This window comes from Mesoplodon densirostris, chromosome 9 (genome assembly GCF_025265405.1).
Source record: "Mesoplodon densirostris isolate mMesDen1 chromosome 9, mMesDen1 primary haplotype, whole genome shotgun sequence".
NCBI classification, from domain to species: Eukaryota; Metazoa; Chordata; class Mammalia; order Artiodactyla; family Ziphiidae; genus Mesoplodon; species Mesoplodon densirostris.
In genome coordinates this window covers 19,731,844-19,754,262 of record NC_082669.1, presented here as the reverse complement: position 1 = coordinate 19,754,262, position 22,419 = coordinate 19,731,844, and the positions used below count along the sequence as shown (strand labels likewise).

At 40.8% G+C, this 22,419-nt stretch overlaps 2 protein-coding genes across 4 annotated transcripts in view; one reads left to right on the top strand and one right to left on the bottom strand.

Annotated features, from left to right (window-relative positions):
• The window catches only part of LAMB1 (laminin subunit beta 1), a 75,961-nt gene extending 58,826 nt beyond the window's left edge, over positions 1-17,135 (top strand). For all 3 annotated transcript variants that reach the window (XM_060108922.1, XM_060108921.1, XM_060108923.1), the window contains 10 exons: positions 2,367-2,736; positions 5,468-5,652; positions 6,593-6,834; positions 9,505-9,708; positions 10,328-10,472; positions 12,152-12,359; positions 12,554-12,695; positions 14,883-15,059; positions 16,516-16,675; positions 16,858-17,135. In XM_060108922.1, the coding sequence (XP_059964905.1) occupies positions 2,367-2,736; positions 5,468-5,652; positions 6,593-6,834; positions 9,505-9,708; positions 10,328-10,472; positions 12,152-12,359; positions 12,554-12,695; positions 14,883-15,059; positions 16,516-16,675; positions 16,858-16,994 (1,970 nt within the window). In that variant the 3' untranslated portion in view covers positions 16,995-17,135. The remainder of the gene's footprint in view (positions 1-2,366; positions 2,737-5,467; positions 5,653-6,592; positions 6,835-9,504; positions 9,709-10,327; positions 10,473-12,151; positions 12,360-12,553; positions 12,696-14,882; positions 15,060-16,515; positions 16,676-16,857) is intronic.
• Positions 3,566-22,419, bottom strand: part of DLD (dihydrolipoamide dehydrogenase) — a 51,815-nt gene continuing 32,961 nt past the window's right edge. Inside the window, exon 15 of the mRNA XM_060108925.1 lies at positions 3,566-5,260. The gene's annotated coding sequence lies outside the window, so the exon portion shown is untranslated. The remainder of the gene's footprint in view (positions 5,261-22,419) is intronic.

Here is a 22,419-nt window from a genome sequence, read left to right as displayed (position 1 = left end):
CAAGGCAAGGTGTGAGGATGTTCAGGTGAACCGTCCAAGCCACAAACACGTCTTTCTGGCTTTGGAGGATAGAGGCGTTTTGTTTCTCAGGACCATCGGTGAAACTGGTTCTAGAAGATGTTTTATTAGAAAGTCTGTCAGAGGCAATCATACCTATTGACTCAAGAAGGGGTTTTTTTTTTTTTTTTTTTTTGCGGTATGCGGGCCTCTCACTGTTGTGGCCTCCCCCGTTGCAGAGCACAGGCTCCGGATGCGCAGGCTCAGCGGCCATGGCTCACGGGCCCAGCCGCTCCGCGGCATATGGGATCCTCCCAGACCGGGGCACGAACCCGTATCCCCTGCATCGGCAGGCGGACTCTCAACCACTTGCGCCACCAGGGAGGCCCGGGTTTTTTGTTTTTAATTGAAGTATAGTTGACTTACAGTGTTGTGTTAGTTTCAGACATACAGCACAGTGATTCAGTTATATATTTTTTCAGATTCTTTCTCCCTATAGGTTATTACAAAATATTGTATAGTTCCCTGTGCTGTACAGTAGGTCCTTGTTGTTTATCTGTTTTATACATAGTAGTGTATATACGTTAACCCCAAACTCCTAATTTATCCCTCCCTTCCCTCACCTTTCTCCTTTGGTGACCATAAGTTTGTTTTCTGTCTCAGGGTTTATGTGTTCTGTAAGTAAGTTCATCTGTATCATTTTTTTTTTTAGATTCCACATATAAGCAATATCATATGTCTTTGACTTACATCACTTAGAATGATAATCTGTAGGTCCATCCATGTTGCTGCAAGTGGCATTATTTCATTCTTCTTTGATGGCTGTGTGTGTGTGTGTGTGTGTGTGTGTGTGTGTGTGTGTGAGAGAGAGAGAGAGAGAGAGAGAGAGAGAGAGAGACCCCACATCTTCTTTATCCATTTGGACACTTAGGTTGCTTCTGTGTCTTGGCTATTGTAAAGACTGCTGCTAGGAGCACCGGGGTGCAAAGCTACCTCAGACAGGATGATTCTGTTGTGCTTTGCCACAGTTGACATTGACTCTTAGGAGGATTATTTTCTTTTGTAGGGGTGTATGGATGTCTCTTGTGTACCTGTATCAAAAGCGAGGTTAAAGGCTTGTTTGGCAAAGACGGTTGAACTCCAGTTTGCAAGTTGACCCTGTGCTCAGAGCTGAGAATGGAGAAATGGTTACAGGTGTACCGCTGCCCTTGGAGTCCACAATCTAGTTAGGGAAATAGGATCTTTGTTTTTGTTTTTATCCCCACCTTTTCCCAGAAAGGATTTAAGGCCAGTGATAAGATGTCTGTACAGGCCTTTTGTTACTCAAACACTGTACAGATACTGTGAAATGTCAAGTGTTGATATAAAACCAAGTTAGTCACCTGAGCTTTAGGACTCTGAGCCAGGGTTCAACAGCATCGTGATGGGTAATCTCAGCCACAGTCCGTTGGCCAAGAACACAGATCTCACCCTGTACCATTTGGTCTGCTTAAGGTGCCTCACCCTCTTGGGCCAGTGAGAGGCTGGCCCTTCCTATCACTTCAGATGTTTTACGAGCCTATGCTCTTAGCGCTAGGGGTGGTTATCACAATGGCAGACACCCACCCACGAGTTAGATGATACTGAGTTGAAAGCCTGAGTTAGATGATACTGAGTTGAAAGCCTTTTAAATCGGATACTTGGAATTCCTGAGACTTCTGCCTGATTTAGTTTTCTTTTTATCAACTTCATTGCATTTCATCAAGCATTCACTGTTCTGCTTTGTGACCAGGTAGAGGGATGTTGGTGTGTTGCTCATTACTGCTGTATCTCAGGCCAGAGGCCTCACGTCATCAGGCCGTCACCTGAATTGTCTGTCCTGGTAGGATCTACAGACGGGTCAAAAAAAGAGGGAGGCAAAGGCAGGACAGAGCTTCAGAGCACAGGCTCTGGAGCCTGCAAAGTGCTGAGTTAGAATCCTGGCTTGGCCATTTCCTCGCTGGAAGACTTGGCAGTCATGTGACCTCTCTAAACCTCAGTTTCCACATCCATAAAACTGATGATTGTAACACCTGGATCCTGTAGGGTTATGTTGAGGATTAAATGAGATGATGCATGTAAACCATCTGTGCAATGGCAGGCACAATGGTGTACGATGGTGTTCACTTAAAAAATAGCTATCGTCACGAGTATAGTTAAGACATGATTAGCCAGGGTTGAGGTAACGCGTGTTCTGGAGGAAGCAGCCGCAGTCTCTGTGCAAACCGTTGGCAAGCTGCCGTGGACCATTTATAAACCTTCCCATTGTAACGGTGACTGAGGGTTCTAACGGCCAAGTCGCTGAGGTTGGGGCTCGAGCAGCTCACCCAGCACTGCCGTCTCCCTTCTAGCCTGTAACTGCGACCCCAGGGGCATCGAGACGCCGCAGTGTGAGCAGTCCACCGGCCAGTGTGTGTGCGTCGAGGGAGTGGAGGGTCCCCGCTGTGACAAGTGCACTCGGGGGTACTCGGGTGTCTTCCCCGACTGCACGCCCTGCCACCAGTGCTTTGCGCTTTGGGACGTGATCATCGCCGAGCTGACCAACAGGACCCGGAAGTTCCTGGAGAAAGCCAAGGCCTTGAAGATGAGTGGCGTGATTGGGCCTTACCGGGAGACTGTGGACTCGGTGGAGAAGAAAGTCAACGAGATCAGAGACGTCCTGGCCCAGAGCCCAGCCGCCGAGCCGCTGAAGAACATCGGGAACCTCTTTGAGGAAGCAGAGTAAGTAGCTGATGGACCAGAGAGTAACAGCTCACGGTGCTGTTTGCACTCGATGAATCCACAGCCTGGCCCTTCCACCAGGAGGCGTGGTGAGTGCTGTGAGTGAAAACAGGTAACTGGGCCATTCGTTTTCCAGCAGTCGCTGCTCTGGGCATGGGGGTGAGTGGACGCTGGCTCATTGTTGGGGACCAGAGTTGCAGAGATTGCAGTGCAAACTGTGTAAATGTTATATTCGGCACTCTTCTCTGCAAATAGTACTCTTGGGCAGGAGAAGGGCAAGGATGCTGGATTCAGAGACAAAGGATCCATAACAGAGTCACAGCTGGGTTACTTGCTAGGCTTGTGAACTTGAATGACTCGCTCATTTCTAAGCCTCTCCCTCCTCTCCTGCGGAGGAGGGGAGGATAGTATTTACCTTTCCCCGACAGAGTAACAAAAGGACTGATCTATGAAATGGGAAGGTAATTGCAGAAAACAGTATGAATTGTTATTATATGTTTTGCTACTACCAGGAAAAGTCCATTACCACAAATAAGACTCCTGTTTCTAGGTTATTTCCACTGCTCAGCTGTTGGTCCGCTAGAGCAGTGCTTCATTCATCGAATTATAACAAATTCTCTGTGATGAAAATTCCTCTTCTTAGCCCTTCTCTGGGTAATCATCTCGCTAACTGTAAAGTGTGTATTTTGCCAGTGGAAGCAGAGAGAATTGAGCAAAGTGATGCTGAACTTTCTCCCATTTTTTTCTCCCAGCCAGTCATCTTTCCTGCTCTCAAACATTCCAACTCCCTTTGCCAAAAAGGACCCCCCACCCCCGACCCAAAACAGCATAAGGTCTAGGCTAAAGGACAAAACAGGAAAAGGTATGAAGCATTTGTGTTTCCCCAAATGCTATGGGTTTTTATTGTAGACTCACCGTTTGGTATGAGCAAGGGGGTTGTTTCATGGCTAAGTCCTATACATTAAGGCGATATTATATCATGACAGACTATGGTAACATTTTTGTGTGATGGGACTTTTAATCAGCATCTCTACGAAGTGAGATGGCCTTTTCATCTCAGTGCTGTGTATGAGAAGCAGGAAGCTAACGGCTGACATTAGCTCAAGTACCTTGTAGGAGGTCCTTCCTAGACCTTCTAGATTTAAAGTAACTAGTCCCTTGATTTCAAGCCTCAGATCTCATGGCCAAGATCGTGCGGTTGATCAGGGTGTTAGGCGATGTCTGATGTGGGGCCATAATGCACTTAGTGAGGAATTCAACCTCATTAAAAAGACCATGGTACAGCTCAGCCTTCTTACATGTAGCGATCACGAGCCGTGGAAGGCCCCGGTCTGAGTGCAAGCCCATTTAGGAAATGATGTCTTGACCTGGGTGTCATGCACCTTAAGGGAAAACAAGAAAATCTGGTATCCATCAAGAGCCTGCCAGAAGAGCGACTACACTCTTCAGACAGCCCTGGTCCTACCTTCACTCTTCACCTAATCAGACAGATTGTAATCACCTCAGGAACACCAATTTCATCAATCTTTTTTCAACACAGTATCCAAGGACTCATGGTCTAGGATCCAAAGGGGCATTATTTACAAATATACAATGAGATTTGACTTTGTAAAATTGTAACACTGTACGAGACCTGAGGAGAAATGAAAGCCTTCTGTGAATCAACCGATTAATAAAAGCAAAGCACTGAAAAAAACAGAAAGTAGCCTCAGGAAAAGAGCCATCAGGTTTACAAAATGTAATTTAACCCGCAAATCCTTTTAAGCACTTTTTCTTTGAGTTGGGTCATGGTATTCTCTCAGCGTTAAACATCATTTTTCGATTGGCCCCCAACCTTTCAGCATCTCTGCATTTTCCCCGTTTTTTTGTACGATTATATTCCTGAGAAGACAATAATACTGAGTTAGGTGATACCCAGGGGTAAGGTCTTCTCAAATATTCCTTTCTTTGAGATACATACACACATGCCCACTGTATATACGAGTAATTTACAAATAGATGCCTAAAGTACAGCTTTGGAGACAGGAAGATACAGAACAAAATGCAGGTGGGTTTCGCTTCCACATGAAATACTGTGAAAGCTTAACTGGTGATCATATTCCATGCTTACTGGTACCACCTCCGTTCTCAGGAAAAACGAAAGGGTTGCTTTGTTGGTGGAAGGAGGAGGCTCCTCTGATGAGACGTGGCTTGAAGGGGGTTGGGTATGAAAAGCTCCTTTGGGTTGCTCCCACTGTCTTCCTGGTGGCGGTGGGGCTTGCTTTCTGAATGTCACATCTTGAAGGAGATCCCTGAGGTTCACATGAGAGCATTTTTGGTGGGTGGCTGGGAGGCATAATTGTACGCTGGAGTCACTTACATGGTTCGAGTTTGTGGGACTGTATGGGCTTGAAGCTGCTTATGCACAGAGCTGGTACTCCACGCCCTGGATCTGTGCTCATGTTACATCAGACATTCGGAATCCCTCCTGTAGTCCATCCGCCACAACACAGCTGAGTGGTGCTGCTATGTTTTTCTTCAAAGTCTTGAAGAAAGAAAAATTATTAGATTTAACAGAGTCTCTTAATGATCAGAATAAAACCAGTACTTAAAGATAAATTATTACAGACTGCTGAATCAGTCTGAAATTACAGAGGAATGGATAAAGTATTAGTAGAAAATGTAAAACTGAGACTTCAAGTTTTCCCTTTGGTTTATTTTCCTTTAAGTAAATTTGCCCTCCTCTTTACAGGAAACTAACCAAAGATGTTACAGAAAAGATGGCTCAAGTAGAAGTAAATTTATCTGACACAGCTACGCAAAACAACAGCACGGCCAGAGAACTAGATGCTCTACAGACAGAAGCAGAAAGCCTGGATAACACAGTGAAAGAGCTTGTTGAACAATTGGAATTTATCAAAAATTCAGATATTCGGGGTGAGCATTTTTTTGTGCAAATACTTAATCCTGGGCAATGGATTTTACCACCTGCCTAACCTTTTAATAGAGCACTTTCAGAAGAAAATTAAGTGCTTTGTAATCATTTTTAAGCTTTTTCTCATTGAGACTGGCACAGATGAGGATTGAAGTCCCCATTTTACAAACACGGGACGTGGGGCACAGAAGGTTGCACGGAGCGAGCAGTGGTGGTTGCGTTAGAACGGCACGCGTTCTCTGATTTTTAAATTTTTTTTCCAGTTAGTGGTTTACCTCCTTGGCTTCTCTTGGAAACGGGCTCTTGTAAAAAGCTAAGAAATTAAGTTGATACTTCTGCACATCGTTTTATATTCAAGAATGTTACTTGGTCAGGAAATCACATTTTCAAATCGTTTATTGGTACTGTAGGCCATATTAGAGGACCTTCCCTTCCCCAAAGCAAAAGAAAGTTAAAAATGTGTCCGATCACCCTATCCATCCTGCTTTATGCGTGATTGCTTATTTTTTTGGCTAGATCCTTAAAGCCAAAACACGTCAAGCTGTTTTATGTATATGATATGAGCCGTTTGAGTGAATCTAAATAGTTAAATGACTGAGAAAAGGGAAAAATCATCTGGACATGTAATCTACAGGCTGCCTGACACCAGCTATTTAGAGAGAACTGGACGCTTGCCTGTGTGTAGGAACAACATCTGCATGATTGCCTTAATTTTCTAATCCAGATGTTTGGCATCCTCCAGAGCCAGAGTTAGGTGCTAACGGGACAAAGTGTATTCATTGATCATGAGAGGAAAGTTATATTTCTTCATAAAGATTTTATTCCTTGAATTTTAAAACAAAACCATATATGGTCAGTTTAGACGCGAAATACAGCCGTTGCTTGATGGAGGAGATCGAATACAAGGGGATTAACTATGGGCAGTTTCATTTCATGCCCTAGGCGCCTTGGACAGCATCACCAAGTATTTCCAGATGTCTCTCGAGGCAGAGGAGCGCGTGAACGCCTCCACCACAGACTCCAGTGGCACCGTGGAGCAGTCGGCCCGCACTCGGGACAGAGTGGAAGACCTGATGTTGGAGCGCGAGTCCCAGTTCAGGGAAAAACAGGAGGAGCAGGCCCGCCTTCTGGATGAACTGGCAGGCAAACTACAAAGTCTTGACCTTTCAGCTGCTGCCGAAATGGTAAGGTTTGAGGGTTTGGCCTCAAGGCTGCCATGCTACAGGAGAAAAAAACACCCTGCTTTGTCTTTAACATTGTCCACTTTGCAAATGAGTCAGCAGGAGGGAAACTCCCCAGCTCAAGTCTCTGGCCCACAGTCTGGGATATCCGTGACCAAGCCAGATTAAACACAACAGTGTGTGGGTTTCCAACCTTCCTCTCTCCTAGAGGTTTCTCTGTGGTACAACCAAGAATCAGGGCTACTATCCCAAGGCTGCTGAACTGAGTCACTGCCTTCTTATCTAAACTGGATCCTTTTTATACTGTGGACATTTTTTACTTTGTTCTGATTTGAAGTGCAAACTCCATCTCAGGGGAGCAACTAAGAATCATTCTGCGAGAGACTTCTTAAAAAAATTAAAGGGCGCTAAAGAATTTTTTTTCATGGGTGGGTGGGTGTTAGTGAAAATGCTCCTTTGTCCCAGTAACTTTACCTAGTGAAGACCAGCCTAGGAAGTGGATTCATTTCCCGGAAGCTTTTAAAAAGTAACTCTGAAGCCAAATGAAACTGAGTAGCGAGTTCAATGAAAATCAGGCAGAAAGCCAAAAAAAAAAAAAAAAAAAAAAAAAAGCCAAACTAAGCCTGTTTCTTCCTCTTGCTCCTTTACTGTTTTTCATGGAGGAACACCTATCTGAGAGACTTTGGAGGATGTTTTTATGTACTGTACCTTTATTTTATAAGGCTTCTGCTCTCTTAGCTTAGAACAGAGGGTCAGTACAAGGGCGAAGGTGGGTTCCTAGGAAGCTGTGAGTTCAGGCCTCACTACAGTTTTGTCTTAGTAACAGTCCCCCCGCCCTCTCGGCCTTCTCCCCTCCCCCGCCTTCTCCAAAATAGACAAAAACACACTGTGCTTTATAATTAATGCCTACAAGGTTACATTTTCATTATCTTAGGAAACTTGATGGCATCTAATGGAAATAGGGAGTTATTTCTCTATCAGAGAAAGAGGCCTAGATCAATGTGTAATCGCACCTGAGACAAAGCCATCACACAAGAGCGTGAAATGCCAAATCTGTCTTCCTTCCTTTCGGTGTATTGGCTCCTTCCTTATAAATTCTAATTCAAAACTAGTCATCACAAACAAAATCTCTCCAAACTAAATTGAAAAGCAGATAAGCATGCTAAAGGATGTTTGACTCTGCAGCAGAGGGTGTCTTGGGAGCCGGGGTGGGGGTGGGGGCTGCCGCGGGTGCCTCTGGCCACAGGAGCAGGAGCCCTGCCCTGGGCCTGCTTTCCATCAGGGGCGTGGCCTAGGAACACCCTTCGCTCCTTCCAATCTCCCACTCTGTCGTGTGTTAATGATCCTGTGAGAGTTCCCTTTATAGAGTCCATACCACCACTTCTCGTGTAGAAAGATTTTTGCTCCTTTGTGGTTTTCAAGTACCGTTGGTTCTTTGTGTTTGTGTATGTTTAGTTAGACCCATGCTGGTTTTTTTTTTTAAGCCTGCCAGGCTGCTGAAACAAAACAGATCTTCTAGTGTGCTGTCAGATAGTTTTTAGAAAGCATCTCTTCTTGATTAAGGCTCATGTTCTTGTACAGCATGCGGAATAAATGTTATTTTCTGAAGCTTTTTATGTGCTGTAAACCAGACACATGAAAGACTACTATTTATTATTTTGAGATATAATGGGACTATTATTATTACAAAACTATTCGGTTAAACAGTTGACAGTATTTATTCAAAACCTACTCTTTTACTTATTAAAAGGAGTACTTGTTTGGGAGTATCCTGTTAACTGTTTTTCACTGTAGTATATAGCTTTTGCCTCTTTTCAACATGACCATTTTCCACAAAAGGATAGCTCTAAATGTAATTTTTCTTCCTGCTCAGCCTTTTCCATCACATAGCAATCTTGTAATTTATCAATTTGCTGTGTATATTCTACAACCAAGCCCTGGTCTTTGGAAGTTTCTGGTAGGTAAGAAAGGAGTAGTCTGGCAGGGCCGTTGGGAGGTTATTTGGAAAAGCTATACCCGTACTTTTGTCTTCTCTTCTTCTCCCATGTGGAATGTTCCCCCACTTCCCCTGCTTAAATCCCACCAGCCGACACTCCTTCCCAAACTACAGTAATACTCGGTGGTCTCTGCTTTGCCTGCTTTCCTTTGCACTTGCAGCATCTGACCTATTCTTGGCTGTTTTACCTAGAATGATCCTGTCTTCCTTACTAGATGGGAAATTACTAAAAGGCCCGATAATGGGCCTTTTATATCACCCTTTTCACCAGAACAGTTAACATGGTGCTAGGTCTAAAGAAGGTTCTCAATACTTTTTTGTTTTTGGTAAACCCTACCAGTTAGGAGAAAGGGGACGGGACACATTCTTTGGCTTTCACATTGGCCGACTTCAGCCTGATGGGGCAGGTAACATTTGCACCCTGCACAGAAACCATATGGCATTGCAGTTCATTAGGGCAGAAGGTACTGATGCAGGGCTGTAAATCTTCGTTTCCTTGGAAATAAGCAGGTTAGCTCAGTCCTGAGGTTCTTTGCTCCGCTCTATCCTGAACACTGTTTTCAAGCACCCTCGCTGAGGACCACCTACACGCTCTCTGGGGCCACCCAGGCCCTGCACAGCTGTTGGCCGCAGCGGACTCACTCTGCACCCCGTGCTTGTTCCTTGGCTCGCTGCAGACGTGTGGAACACCTCCAGGAGCCTCCTGTTCCGAGACCGAGTGTGGCGGCCCAAACTGCAGAACTGACGAAGGACAGAAGCAGTGTGGGGGGCCTGGCTGTGGCGGGCTGGTCACTGTCGCACACGGCGCCTGGCAGAAAGCCATGGACTTTGACCGAGATGTCCTGAGTGCCCTGGCTGAGGTGGAACGGCTCTCCAAGATGGTAATTCAACGGATGGGCTGTTTTTGTTTGTTTGCTTTCCGTTGTGGACTGGAGGATCTGAATGGGACAAGTCAATTCCAAATGCTGACTAAAACGAAAAGGCTTAAGTTTTTGTGAGGTCAGGGAAAGAGAGGAGGAGGTTTTATTCATATATGGCTTAAGAATCTGCTTGTTTCTCACAAAAATTTGAAATAACCATGTTACTAACTATGGGTCCAGGGTTATGACTACCTCCAGCTGTTATTTCAATTGAGCCTTTATTCTTCTGAAGTGACATGAAGTATTAACTTCATGTTAACTGAAGTATGTAGGTTAGTACCTGAGAAAAAGACTAATGAACATCTCTACACCACCAAATGTTTTGCAGGAATTAAAAACAACTAGAAAAAAATTTTATATGCTAGCCCTAGCTATGTAAGACTGTTGTATAGGAACTGGTATAGTGAATACTTTGTCTATACAAGAATATAATATGGTTGAATGGGAGATGTTTGTTTCTAAAAGCCATGACTCCAAATGCTTAAGTTTTTCGACATCATTTTCTGGACCATTTATAATATTCTCGTCTGTTTTAGAAAGAGTGACATTGTTCCATGGGTATTTTATTCCCCATACATAGGTCTCTGAAGCAAAAGTGAGGGCAGATGAGGCAAAACAGAATGCTCAAGATGTTCTGTTGAAAACCAATGCTACCAAAGAAAAAGTGGACAAGAGCAATGAGGATCTGAGAAATCTGATCAAGCAAATCAGGAACTTTTTGACCCGTAAGGAACTTTTTACTTTTACTTTTAGACATTTCTTTCTGTCCAACAATTTTTAAAGAGTATTTGAGAGGCCATAATTCAAAATCTGCATTGTAGATAAAATCAAATTATTGCAGGGAATGAAATACTTCCACATTTTTAAATGTATCTGTATGTAAATAACCTCTAATTTACGCTGATATAGACACACCCGATGTGATACCCAAGTAACAAATCAAGAAATCAAACATACAGTGAGAACTAAATTTGGAATTTGTGTTAGAGATCACATATAATGCGTCATAAGAACCTTAATTCAAAGTAGAGCTTTTTTGACATTGTCCCTAAAGCTTTGTAATCCTATTATTTATAGGATATTATACTTATAGTTAGTTACATAGCTCTATACCTTAAGTGTTCTGTACAGAAACAGAAAATCTATGGGATTTGTGGTCCAGCTCATAAATGTTGCAGGTCACAGTTTGAGTGTTACCAGTCAGGATAGTTTTGGCTGCAAGTTAAAGAAAACTCTCAACTGAAATGGACTTAATCAAAAAAGGGATGTATGTTATAACACATAGTAATAAGTTCAGTAGTAGAACAGCTCCATCGTTCTAGGATCCATGCACTTCTCATCTTTCTGTACTGCCATTTTAAGCATATCAGCTTTGTTCTCAGGCTAGCTCCTCCCGGTTACAAGGTGGCTGCCAGAGTTCCAGACTTCACATAAAGACACAATAATAGCTAACAGAAGAAGAGACCACCTATTCCTTTGTTGTATCATTTTTAAAGGAAAGGGATTACCGTAATTGGCAGGCTAAGCAGTATTTAACTGAGTTGATAAGCTCACCTTACCTGAGGTTGGTACCTGAACGAAATCAGTATGCTGTTAGCAAGGAAAAAGGGAGAGTGGCTAATAAGTAAGGCGCCAACAGTATTTGCTAAGGATATCTTATGGAATATTCTGTGGAAGCCATCATTCAATCATATATTATCCTGTGCTTAAACCCTTAGGGCTCCATTTTTATGTTCTTGCACAGTTTAAAAGAAGAAAAAAGCCTAAATATCGATGACATATTTAAAGTTTAAACTCTGGTATTTTTTTTATCTCTTTTCACATTTGACATTTGAAACTCCATGGCTTCTTTGATAAGGCAACTATCCTGATTCTCTTGCTTCTGACTGGATTTTCTCCCTTTCTGTAGTTTTTTAATCCAGATAATTTATTAGGAATTTCCACACTTACATCTGCATTTACAGTAGTTTCCTAAAAGTTTTCATTGCCCTTTAGGATCCAGACCCAGCTTCTGTACCCTGGCCTGTGTCATCTTCTATAATCTGAACCTTTCGCTTCACTCAACTTCCACAGAACTTGCTCTGCCCATCCTGCCTCTCCAGCCAGAGATGTTCTTCTCTCAAATCCTGTTATCCTTCAAAACCTGATCAGTTCCTCACCCTCCACAGTTTTACCCGACGACCCCAGCCTACAACCCACTCCAGTAGTACACGCTGTCTGCAGGACTGTTCCTGTGTGTAGGTCTCATCTCCCCAACCTAGATTAAAAACTCTTAAAGAGGAAGTACCTTTGTCTTGGTGTAACCCCACCATGCTGATTGCATAGAAGATGACCAGTAAGTGGTTGAATGAGTGAACCATATATGATTTTCACCTCTTCATGGGAATATCTTTGCTTTTAACAGAGGATAGTGCTGACCTGGACAGCATTGAAGCAGTTGCTAACGAAGTACTGAAAATGGAAATGCCTAGCACCCCACAGCAGTTACAGAACTTGACAGAAGATATTCGTGAACGCGTTGAAAGCCTTTCTCAAGTAGAGGTTATTCTACAGCAGAGTGCTGCTGACATTGCCAGAGCTGAGATGTTGTTAGAAGAAGCTCAAAGAGCCAGGTATCTGAAGACAGTATTATGGCGTTTGGGGGGGGGGGGGGGCTTTGTGTATCCAGCACTGAGTGAAGTATTTCTCCACGTGAGTCTCTCGGGGTCACTTCAGGAAGGCTTTTCTTTAAAAGAAATGCTCTCTTCTGGGAGGAAGTACTTTTTTCATGTTCACATATAATATACTGTCTCATTCTTTTACTCAGCATCAGTGCGACAGATGTTAAAGTCACTGCAGACATGGTAAAGGAAGCTCTGGAAGAAGCAGAAAAGGCCCAGATTGCAGCAGAGAAGGCAATTAAACAAGCAGACGAAGACATCCAAGGAACCCAGAACCTGCTAACTTCAGTAAGAGATTGCAATCATTATTACGTGTGGGAGAAAACACGGGCACATATACTCTTATCAGAAAAGAAGCGCCTGTGACAGTTATCTATGAAAAATCTTACAATTGAACGCTAAAGGAGTCCTTTCAGTAAATCTAAACTACTCCCATAGCACAAGGTGCTAAAAGTGTCATTTTTCAAGGAAGAAAAAGGACTCTAAAGAGAAACATTAAACCCCCTTTCATTTTCATCCCCACAGAAAGCCTAAGAAAGATAGAGAGTTTCCTGTTCCTTCAAGGAATCACACAGATTTTATTTAGTATGAAGCACACTCTTACTCTTATCCAGTTTTAGAACATCTCTGGCTGGAGAGAGAGGACGAACAGAGCAAGGTTTTGCAGCCCAAAAGCAACTACACGTAAGACCAGTGCCTTCAGATTTATGAGGTGATTGTTCACAAAACGTCTGCTTCTAACACCCAGTTTTAGAGGATCCTAATAGAGCTCTTACAGCTAAACAAACAATCTGTTTTGTTCAGAATGCATGGGAAATCTATAAGCAAAATAACCTAGAGCCTACCAAATATTTAAGACACTAAGAACTTTTCATGTGGATTTAGTGTTTTATTCTAAAAACTTCCCTCTTAAAAGTAATGCAAACTAATTGTTTTATTCTTTCACTTTTCAAAAATCAGTTCTAGAGGCAAATTTTTCCTTTCCTTCCAATCTTAGGAAAGTTCATTTTTTATGAAACTGGGTAAAGACAACTGAGGACTCGTCTAACCCCTCCTTACGTTCTCAGAACACACCGTGAAGTTAGATGCTCTTAGTACTTGCTGCTATCCCCCTTCTCAAGCCAACGACCCCTAATGTTTAAAACCTTGGGAAATGCCTTTTCAGCCGGCTTTCCCTACGAGTAGTTGATAAAAGCCCATCTTCCCCTATTCCATTACTCTCAGTAGAATGAAGCCGGACCATTCCCAAGCCACTTTCTTACATTATGAGCAATTTAAGGCCCTTTCTTCAGGCTGCTTGTTCAAGTTTAGAAAAATTATGTTTTCCCACCAGACTACGTTCTAACCCTTTCAATTAGTTTTTTTTTCTATCTCTAGGATTTGCAAATTTGTCAGTGGGTTGTTAACATGTTAATGAACTTTAACTGACTTTAAAAAAATGACTGTTTTGAAAAGCAAAATGGAAACTATTAATCAAACTGTAGGTGCAATATCTGGCTTGTTGTTGCAAGTTAATAATGGTGGGCAGAAGTGTTTCAGGTTAACAGTAAGAAAAAAGAGAGCCTTTACCTAAACCACACTAATGAAAGCTCGTCACAAACTATTTGCCTACTTAAAACTATAAGGGTTATCTTGTAAGAATAGTCCCTAAGAATTGTTTTCTAAGTTAACTAATGGGTGAACTCTCAGATAAGAATCAAATAGTTACAAATTCTAGCATATGCATATACTGACCCATTAGTTACGACATTGTTATTCAGAGTAATTCTGTGGAATAGACCCATCCTTGAAGATCATTTTTCAGAAAAATTAGGTGCTCAGTGAAACTGGTTCTTCTGTTATGGTTCACGCTTACTTTGGCTAGCTTTAAAAACAACAACGGTTACTGATTATACTTTGAAATGAGAGCAAACGTGGACCCTCACCAGTTGCACAGGTAAGATACTTTTTCCCTAAATAATTTTGAGCACTTATAGCTTCCAGTTATAACATTCCCAGACCTATGCCATCTCACAATCCTATAGTAACTTTTCAGAGTTTTAACATTCCTGATTTCCATGTCATTTCTGAAGTACTATAACCTCTGCTACTAGAGTTTAACATTTACAGTTGATAGAAGTTATCATTTTTCCACCCGTAATACTTCAGAAAGTTGTGTGGATATCCCTCTACTCAAAGTCTGCAGGTGTTCTTAACATGCTTTCTCAACACATCAAGCTGCCTCGAGGTGGTTCAGTAAGGAAAAATTTTACAAAACTTTCAGCCTAGACCAGCAGAAGTAGTGAAAGAATGAAGTTAATATATGAGATGTAGCAGAGACCATTTTAAACTTGGGCACTTTATATAAGCTTTCTTGAAATTTCCTTTGTTCTAGAGCAATGTCGTAGCAGCTTTTAAAATCTTCCTCTACACTATAGTCATAGCACTTGCTACCACTTCTTGAATTAATGGCTTGCTGAATGATGACGCTTTTAGATTGAGTCTGAAACAGCAGCTTCCGAGGAAACCTTGTTCAATGCCTCCCAGCGCCTCAGCGAGCTAGAGAGAAATGTGGAAGAACTTAAGCGGAAAGCTGCCCAGAACTCTGGGGAGGCAGAATACATTGAAAAAGTAGTATATACTGTGAAACAAAGTGCAGAAGATGTTAAGAAGGTAAGTAAATCTTTGTAACGTCACAGCTATGTGGATAAAGGAGCAACTAGTCTCCTTCATGCCTTCCTTGGAATTAATAAGGGACACGGACCTAAACATGGTTATTCATCAGAAACATCCCCAAGTGACCTGTTTTGAAAGAGCAGTCTTCAGAGACACAGATGGAAAAGAATGGGAGTGGATATAAATGTATCCATACACGTGATGTAGGCCCTCAACTCCAAACTTGGATAAGGGTTTAGAAAAATGAAATTAACTTAGGGGTGAAACCTTCAAACAAGCATTATTGAGCTTATATTTCAATTAGGAAGACCTTTATGGCAAACAGTAAATTACCTGGCCCTTTGAGAAATCTTCCAAAGCAGGGTAGAAAATGCTTAAAGAATTCCTAACAGACAACAGCTAGTAGGGAACCCTTATCTCAACTCTTCTGTGCTCATCTGGAATTAACCACCTCTTGCTTCTCAGTGGATGGTACTATATTTTGCAGAGGAAAGTCTCAAGCCCAGATTTCTCACTACAAGCCAAGTAATCATGGAGACACATTTAATTTCTACATTTCTGTAAGCAAATATTTAAAGAAACCTTTTAAAACTTTTTAGGAGTGTTGAAACTTTTAAATGAATAGCAGGGTGCTAGAAACTGACATGAAGTCGAGATTTTTCCTAGAAGCGACTGTAGCTTTTAGGCATTACATACAGGTGACTTCTCTACACCTGTGGTTTGGGGAAGAGAACAATACGTTTACTGCCACATCTGTCTTTTTTCATTCTAGTCTAGGTTCCTACAGGTCTGAGAGCGTAAATCTCCCAAGTAGTCTTCTTATAGAACACTTTGAATCAATATTAAATTTCACTAGAAATAAGAACAAAACCCCTTGACATGAAATTCCTCTATCAACAGAATTATTCACAACCATCTTTCCAAACCCACGTTAACCCCACTTGTGCTATCTTGCCCTCCCTCCCTTTTGTTAAATCTGCCTTTTCCTGATAGCAAGTCTCTATCAACCCTCAATTAGTCACAATCAAGATGGTCTTACCTGTTTTGTTTTTTTTCCCCCCCAAAGTTGGCTTCTTTTGATCTCTAAATATTTGGATCTCGGCAAACCTACCTCTGAGAAACCCTAATTCTCAAACTCTCCCTCCGTGCATTCTCCTAGGACATCTCCATAGAAAAGTACTAATCCCCAAAGACCTACCACAACATGTCTTTAAGATCTTTCATTTAAAAAATGTTGTGTGTCAATGTTGTGTCTTCTAATTCCACTGTTTCAAGTTAATGTTTTCAGTTATTTACTACTGGGTAGCTTGAAGCCCGAGTACCCTTGGTAGTGGCCTTTAATTCAGAATGCTGGCCATGCAAGTTAATCTCATCCAAGCTTGCCACGGTTTACCAGTCTTAAATGTAACTTACTAATGCTATTACCTCTTTGTGCTGAAATGTGGAACTGCAGACTCTGGATGGTGAACTTGATGAAAAGTACAAGAAAGTAGAAAATATAATTGCCCAAAAAACTGAAGAGTCGGCTGATGCCAGAAGGAAAGCTGAACTGCTACAAAACGAAGCAAAAACACTTTTGGCTCAAGCAAACAGCAAGCTGCAACTCCTGAAAGGTAGATTTTTTTTTTCTTTCACTTAAGACTCATGAGTTTTTAGTTTATTTAAAAAATGGTAAGCATCTATTCACTCTGTCTTAGGCACTTAAATAGAGCCTTATAGGCAAAGAGGAGCAGTGTTTGATTTTGAGATGATCATCATAGTAGTGTAACTGCTCAGACCTTTTTATCTCCCACAGATTTAGAAAGGAAATATGAGGACAATCAAAAATATCTAGAAGACAAAGCTCAAGAATTAGTAAGACTGGAAGGAGAAGTCCGTTCACTCCTAAAGGATATAAGCCAGAAAGTCGCTGTTTACAGCACCTGCTTGTAACAGAGGAGGAGGAGCTATAAGTAAAAGATGGCTACAGTGTGTGACCAAAGCAAAATCACTACATTTTAAAAACTGACTTTTAATGTTTTTAATCGCCACATTTTGTATGGACTTAAATAAAGTACAGTGCTTTTGTATAAATGTATATTCAGAATAATTCTTAAACTCATTGTTACTTTTCCTGATTTAGCATTCATGAATCCCTTTAACAAAGAATGTTATTTTCACTGTAAAGATGGATTTAAAAGCAAGCTGATTGCCTTCACAGAGATGCTAATTTTTCTTATGTCTATAAACAAGTATCAGTCATCTGTTTGGGTCAATATCCTCTACAAATCCACTCCTAAAAATCACCTCCCAGTTGGATTCCCAGGTGGAGATTAAAGAGGAAGGAAGCGGCCTGAGCTACGTTCACCCTTTCCCTGGCTGCTCAGTTGCTCCAGTCTCCAAAACTCCTATAAGTATTCCTTGCTCTAGGCAAGAGAACAACAAAAGCAACTTCTAGGGCAGTGTGACTGACTTTAAAGTATTGCCACCTAACAATAAAACAGTCAGATTTAATTGATATCTTCAGGACATTACATCCCCCCAAAAAGCAAAATACACATTCAAGTGCACATGGAACATTCTCTATGATTGATTGACCATGTACTAGGGCACAAAACAAGCCTCAACAAATTTAAGAGTATAGAAATTATTTCAAACATCTTTTCTGACCACAATGGCATGAAACTAGAACTCAACCACAGAAAAAAAAATTACAAGGAGATTAAGCACATTGCTACTGTCAAACCAATGGGTCAACAATGAAATCATAGAAGAAATTAAAAAATACCTCATGGCAAATGACAGTGAGAAAACCACCATACAAAATCTATGGGATGCACCAAAGGCAGTTCTTACAGGGAAGTTCATAGCAACCCAGGCCTTTCTATCTAAGAAACAAAAAAATCTCAACCTAACCCACTACCTAAAACAATTAGAAAAAGAAGAACAATCAAAGTCAGCAGAAGGAAGGAGATAATAAAGATCATGGAGGAAATAGAGATTAAAAGAAAAAAAATAAAACCAAGAGCAGGTTCTTGGAAAGGGTAAACAAAATTGACAAACCTCTGTATGACTGATTCACTTTGTTATAAAGCAGAAACTAATAAAAAAAAAAATTGACAAACCTCTGGCCAGGCTCACCAAGAAGAAAAGAGAAGACACAAGAAATAATAAGAAATGAAAGAGGAGAAATCACAACTGATACCACAGAAATACAAAACACCATAAGAGAATACCATGAACAATTATATGCCAACAAATTTGAGAACAAATTTATATGCCAACAACCTAGAGAAGTGCACAACTTTCTAGAAACATAGCCCACCAAAACTGAATCAAAAAGGAATAGAGGACAAAACCATACTTTGCAAAGATATATGCACCCCAATGTTCACTGCAGCAGTATTTACAGTGGCCAGGGCATGGAGGCAACCTAAATGCTCACTGACAGAGGAATGGATAAAGAACATGTGGTACATATATACAATGGAATATTACTCAGCCATAAAAAATGAAATGATATCTGCAGCAACATGGATGGACCTAGAGTTTGTCATACTGCGGGAAGTAAGTTAGAGAAAAATATCGTATGATATCACTTATATGGGGAATCTAAAAAAATGGTACAAATGAACTTATCTACAAAACAGAAACAGAGTCACAGATGTAGAAAACAAACTTATGGTTACTAGGGGGGAGGATAAATTGGGAGACTAGGATTGACATACACACATTACTATATATAAGATAGATAACTAATAAGGACCTACTGTATAGCACAGGGAACTCTACCTAATACTCTGTAATGACCTATATGGGAAAAGAATCTAAAATAGAGTGGATATATGTATATGTATAACTGATTCACTTTGCTGTACAGCAGAAACTAACAGCACTGTAAATCAACTATACGCCAATAAAAAAGAAATAGATAACTTGAACAGGCCAATCACTGGAAACAAAGTAGAATCTGTAATTAAAAAAAAAAAAAAAAACCTCCCTACAAAAAGAAGTCCAGGAGCAGATGGCTTCACTGGGAAATTCTACCAAACATACAAAGAACTTATACTGGTCCTTCTCAAACACTTCCAAAAAGACTGAAGAGGAAGGAACACTCTTAAAGACTTTCTATGAAGCCACCATCACTCTGATACCAAAACCAAAGAGCCCAGAAAAAAACCCCACACACCTATGGTCAATTAATCTTTGACAAAAAGACAGTCTCTTCAGCAAGTGGTGCTGGGAAAGCTGGACAGCTGCATATAAATCAATGAAGTTAGAACACGCCCTCACATTATGCACAAAAATAAACTCAAAATAGCTTAAGGACTTAAACATAAGATGTGACACCATAAAACTCCTAGAAGAGATCAGAGGCAAAACATTCTCTGACATAAATCGTACCAATGTTTTCTTAGGTCAGTCTCCCAAGCCAACAGAAATAAAAACAAAAATAAACAAATGGACCTAATCAAACTTACAAGCTTTTGCACAGCAAAGGAAACCATAAACAAAACAAAAAAACAAGCTACAGAACTGGAGAAAATACTTGCAAACCATGTGACTGACAAGGGATTAATTTCCAAAATACACAAACAGCTCATACAACTCAACGACAAAAAACAACCCAATCGAAAAACGGGAAGACCTAAATAGACATTTCTCCGAAGAAGACATACAGATAGCCAATAGGCACATGAAAAGATGCTCATCACTAATTATTAGAGAAACGCAAGTCAAAAGTACAACGAGGTACCACCTCACACCAGTCAGAATGGCCATCATTAAAAAGTCTATAAATAACAAATGCTGGATAGACTGTGGAGAAAGGGGAACCCTCTTACACTGTTGGTGGGAGTGTAAATTGGTGCAGCCACTATGGAAAACAGTATGGAGGTTCCTCAAACAACTGAAAATAGAATTACCATATGATCCAGCAATCCCACTCCTGGGTATATACCCAGACAAAACTATAATTTGAAAAGATACATGCACCCCTATGTTCACAGCAGCACTATTCATAATAGCCAAGACATGGAAGCAACCTTAACGTCCATTGACAGATGAATGGATAAAGAAGAGGTACATATGTACAATGGTATACTACTCAGCCATAAATAATAACGAAGTAATGCCATTTGTAGCAACATGGATGGACCTAAAGATTATCATACTAACTGAAATCAGAAAGAGAAAGACAAGTAGCATATGATATCATTTATATGCGGAATCTAAAATATGACACAAATGAACCTATCGCTGAAACATAAACAGATTCACAAATAAGGAGAACAGACTTGTAGTTGCCTTTACAACTACAGGGGGAGGGGGCATATGGGAGGGAAGGAATGGGAGTTTGAGATTAGCCGAGGCAAACTATTATATACAAGATGGGTTAACAAGGTCCTACTGCATAGCACAGGGAACCATATTCAATATCCTGTGACAAACCATAATGGAAAAGAATATGAAAAAGAATATATATATGTAGAACTCAGTCACTTTGCTGTACAGAAGAAATTAACAACACTGTGTATCAACTATATTCCAATAAAATTTAAAAAAAATACGAGTATTGCCACCTAAAACAGGGCTAGGGCTGCTGAGGGGAACGTTTAAATTAAGTTGAGCCGAAGTTTGGGGATATTACTGCTTGTGCACAGTGAGCAGTGCTACTCAAAGTACAGAAGGATGCTATAATTTCTCAGATTTTACATTGAATTTTATTTGATTTCACAATCAGATAACAGTTATTCCACAAGAAAAAGAAAATAGCTGGAATACAATTGCCAAGCCTTTGTTGACTTTATAGCTGAGTTAGCTGGAAACAGGCCAGGCCTTAAGTGGTTTTTTCACACATTCTTCTTAGAGAATAGGCTACTCTGCACCACGTAACAACAACCCACACATCCAACACAGCTGCATTTGAAGCTGGGCCTGAACAAAAGTTACGTTAATTGCTGTAATCTCAATAATAAGGCAACTTCCCTCTGGTTCCACACAGTTGTCACTTTTATTTAGATAGGAATTCTGCTAGCAAAGTGGTTGTAACTCCTCATCTACCAGGGCAACTAAGTCTTTTTGTTCCCCTTGATTATAAGTATTTTACTTAAAAGCAGAGGTAGAAACCTTCACTACCCCCCATTGCTTTTCAGCTAAACAACTAAAAGTCGCACTTTAAAATTAGTAATTTCAATCAGATCAATGAATTGGACAACCCTTCACAAGGGTGGGCCCCACCCTTCACAAGCCAGGAGAATACTCATAACTTAATAACAATAAGTGAACATTAAAAATTTGTCTTATACCTAGGACTTCATTCCCAACCATATATATTTCCATTCTCACAGTGAAAGGGACCTTAAAGTTGCACTTAACTATTATTTTGTGTCTCTCTATAGCTAGGACTTTGTATTAAATTAATTTTCACTATTCCCTCATCAGAATCTTTCTACCTAGAGGACATGTTTGAGGTTTAAATAAATTAGCACTTCACATAATATTGGGATTTCATATTTTAAAAAGATGCAGCGTTCATTACCAATAATGGCAAATAGCACATATCAGACCACCACTCCTACAGATAACAACTGAAAACTCTGAATAAAATATATTTTTAAAAAGTAAAGGTACTGGACAACAACCAGAAGTAGGCAGAAGAGGGGGGTGCGCGTCGCACTCAAATAACAGCCTTGCGTGAGATTTCCATTTTTAATAGCTTTTCACTGAGGGGAGGTCCCAAGTGGCAACTTGGAGAGAAGCCAAGTTTTACTGGTTAAGGAATTGGAGGACAGAGTTTGGGGTAACCAACAGCAACTGAAGTATGAGGGGAGGAACCCCAGAAAAGAGGTATAAATTCTGCATATCCCTTGTCCAATCTCTAGCTGATCTGTGAACTTTACATGCATGGCACAAACTTCACGTAGCCCAGGTAAAGCTAAAACAACTGCGTAGATTTCAGCTGTCCACCCGCGCCCCCCCCCACACACACGTGCGCGCGCACAAAGACAACAAGAGTTTGGAGTTTAACCAAGTTAACTGCCCACTAAAAAATTCAGTATTTTTCAGAGGTATGTAACAGAATCCAGTCTTTACAATGTATCCATTTATAATGACCATAATACAATTCAAGAGCCCTGGATGTGTGAAATAAAAGGAAAATGTGACCTACATATAAATCAATAAAAACCTGAAGGCTACAAAACATTTTCCTTTTATCTATGGATCAACTGATGATTTCTTATTCCATACAGCTTTCTGCTCATAAATTACATTCTCCAAACTTTCCTTAAGATGATATATAACCTTTAAATTGCAATCAAGTGAATATCTGGTTTGCACATTTCAGTTCCTTAATTTACTTTCTGTAGAAATTTAT